The sequence below is a fragment of the Haplochromis burtoni genome, unplaced genomic scaffold (assembly GCF_018398535.1).
Source record: "Haplochromis burtoni strain Fernald_Lab_line unplaced genomic scaffold, NCSU_Asbu1 Contig_2963, whole genome shotgun sequence".
NCBI classification, from domain to species: domain Eukaryota; kingdom Metazoa; phylum Chordata; class Actinopteri; order Cichliformes; family Cichlidae; genus Haplochromis; species Haplochromis burtoni.
The window spans coordinates 4,405-6,470 of record NW_024585324.1 but is presented as its reverse complement, the minus strand read 5'-3'; the positions used below and the strand labels follow the sequence as shown (position 1 = coordinate 6,470).

At 37.1% G+C, this 2,066-nt stretch overlaps 1 protein-coding gene across 1 annotated transcript; it reads right to left on the bottom strand.

The window, feature by feature from the left end:
• Positions 1-16: 16 nt before the first annotated feature.
• LOC121813844 (olfactory receptor 6M1-like) lies at positions 17-1,800 on the bottom strand (the record flags this gene model as incomplete). Its single annotated transcript, XM_042217776.1, has 2 exons — positions 17-580; positions 1,590-1,800. Coding segments are annotated over 2 exons (775 nt in total), but the record flags the coding sequence as incomplete, so codon positions are not given.
• Positions 1,801-2,066: the final 266 nt, after the last annotated feature.

Sequence of the window (2,066 nt, the reverse complement as noted above, 5' to 3'; positions counted from 1 at the left end):
CTTGGTTGAAATATTTCTCTGGGTCAACACAAGTGGTTCGCATAACTGCAGCATAGTCACAGAAAGTGTACCTAAGCCTCGAATAGCAGTGAGGGAGCGGTGTAGCTGTTACAAGTGTAAAAAGCACAAAACTACAGGCAACAATCCACAGAATGTATGTAAATACTACTGTACGTGTATTTGTTAAATAACTATGATACTGAAGAGGACAAATTATAGCAATTAACCGATCAAATGCCATAATTGTTAAAGAAAACCTCTCCATTGTTGCTCCCACCTGGTAAACATACATTTGAATTAAACACTCCACATATGATATGGTATTAACACCAGCAAGTAGAACCCCGATCATTGTTGGAGTGGCACTAGAGGTATAGAAGATGTCAACAACAGCAAGATTGCAAATCAGAAGATACATTGGTTTATGTAACTGCTTGTCAGAAACAATGAAGATGATATTGACCAAACTTGCCAAAACAGCTAGTAAATAGGTTATCAGCATAACCACACCAACTGCTACAGGCATTTTGACTGTGTCAAAACCACCTATAATAAAATGTGTTAGTTTGATTGAAGCATTCTGTAAAGACATATTTAACAAATATTATGTTACAAAAATTATCAGATGCAGTTGAAGAAGTAAAGATATGCTGTTAACAGTGATAAACAGTTGTAAAAAAAAGAAAAAGAATTTTAACCCTATTAAATCCAAACAGGTTTGGGTTAACCCAAACCTGTTTGAAAGCACACAACAGTGCTTTCATATTTTAAGTCTCACAACAACAGGAAGTCTTAACTTGGCAGCTCCCTTATCAAATCACGCTGGATATCAATTGTCTGTGTTTACATATCACCAAAGACTGCAGATTACATCATGTATGATGTCACCCCCACCCTCCAAAACCAGTGGTAGATGAGGATAGTTTTAGGATAATTTTAAATTACACTAATTCTATTTACATACAGTAACTCAGCACAAAATGCTACAGGGCAATGTTCCCTCTAATTTTTAATGTTTTTAAGCTAACACACAAACTCCCTGAGCGGCCCCTTAGATCCACTGTGAGCAACAGCTGACATGTGCGCTGTGGTCCAGCCAGCATCGAATCCATCCAAGCTACATGGTTTATTAAAATAATAAAAATTACAGCATTTAAATTTATGTTAGACTACTTTTAATTAACTGATTTAGCCCACTTACAATGAAAAGTTAGAAAAGAAATCTTGTTCGTGACCTTTGTAGTTGTTGTAACACTATTGGAAGTAAAAATAACTTGAACTCCAATTTTAGAAAACAAAACTTTCTTTCTTTTTTTTCATATAAAGCTCTGACTTGTATTATGAGTATGAGTCTGTGGTCTGGGAGAGAGTCCTGTAACTCTCCGTCTGCAAAATACAGTATATAATGACCAATGTTGGGAAAATAATTATATAGTTACTTCTTCAAAAAAGTCACTGAGTTATGGAAACAACAAAGTTTTTTTCAGCTGTTTACCTAAAAATGTAGCCAAGGAGTTTTTTTAAATAAACTTTTCAAACTATTTACAGAACAATCAGGTGTTCTGCATCAAATTTGATGTCTGCCATACTTCGCGGAAACAGACCAGGCTGGCCTGGACGCGGATATCGAGAAGATCGAAGGATTGCGGTGGTGGGTTTCCATGGCAACGACTGGAGCCGCTCCAGCGCTGTTTGTGGACTCTGGTGCCGTTCTCTGTTTGGCCCTTCGTCGTGGCTCCATTAGATGTGCGTGGACCTGCTTTTCCTGAGCGTGGGATTGATGCAGCTTTGCCATAGTACCTGAAGTTGCATTTTTTATTTGTTTCGTGCTGGTTACTGTTGTAGCATGAGTGTTTAAGTTTTGTACAATTCTTCCTGGTACTGTTTTCACATATTATGCTGACTCTTACAGTTTTTGAAGAAAAAAAAAAAAACAACGAAAAAGAGGGAATTTCATTCTGTAATTGTCCTGACTATCCTAAGTTTCTATAATATGGCCATTTACCATGTGGGACACTGTCATGTATGCCAGTTTGTCCATATTGCACTGTACATTTCCCTGTTTT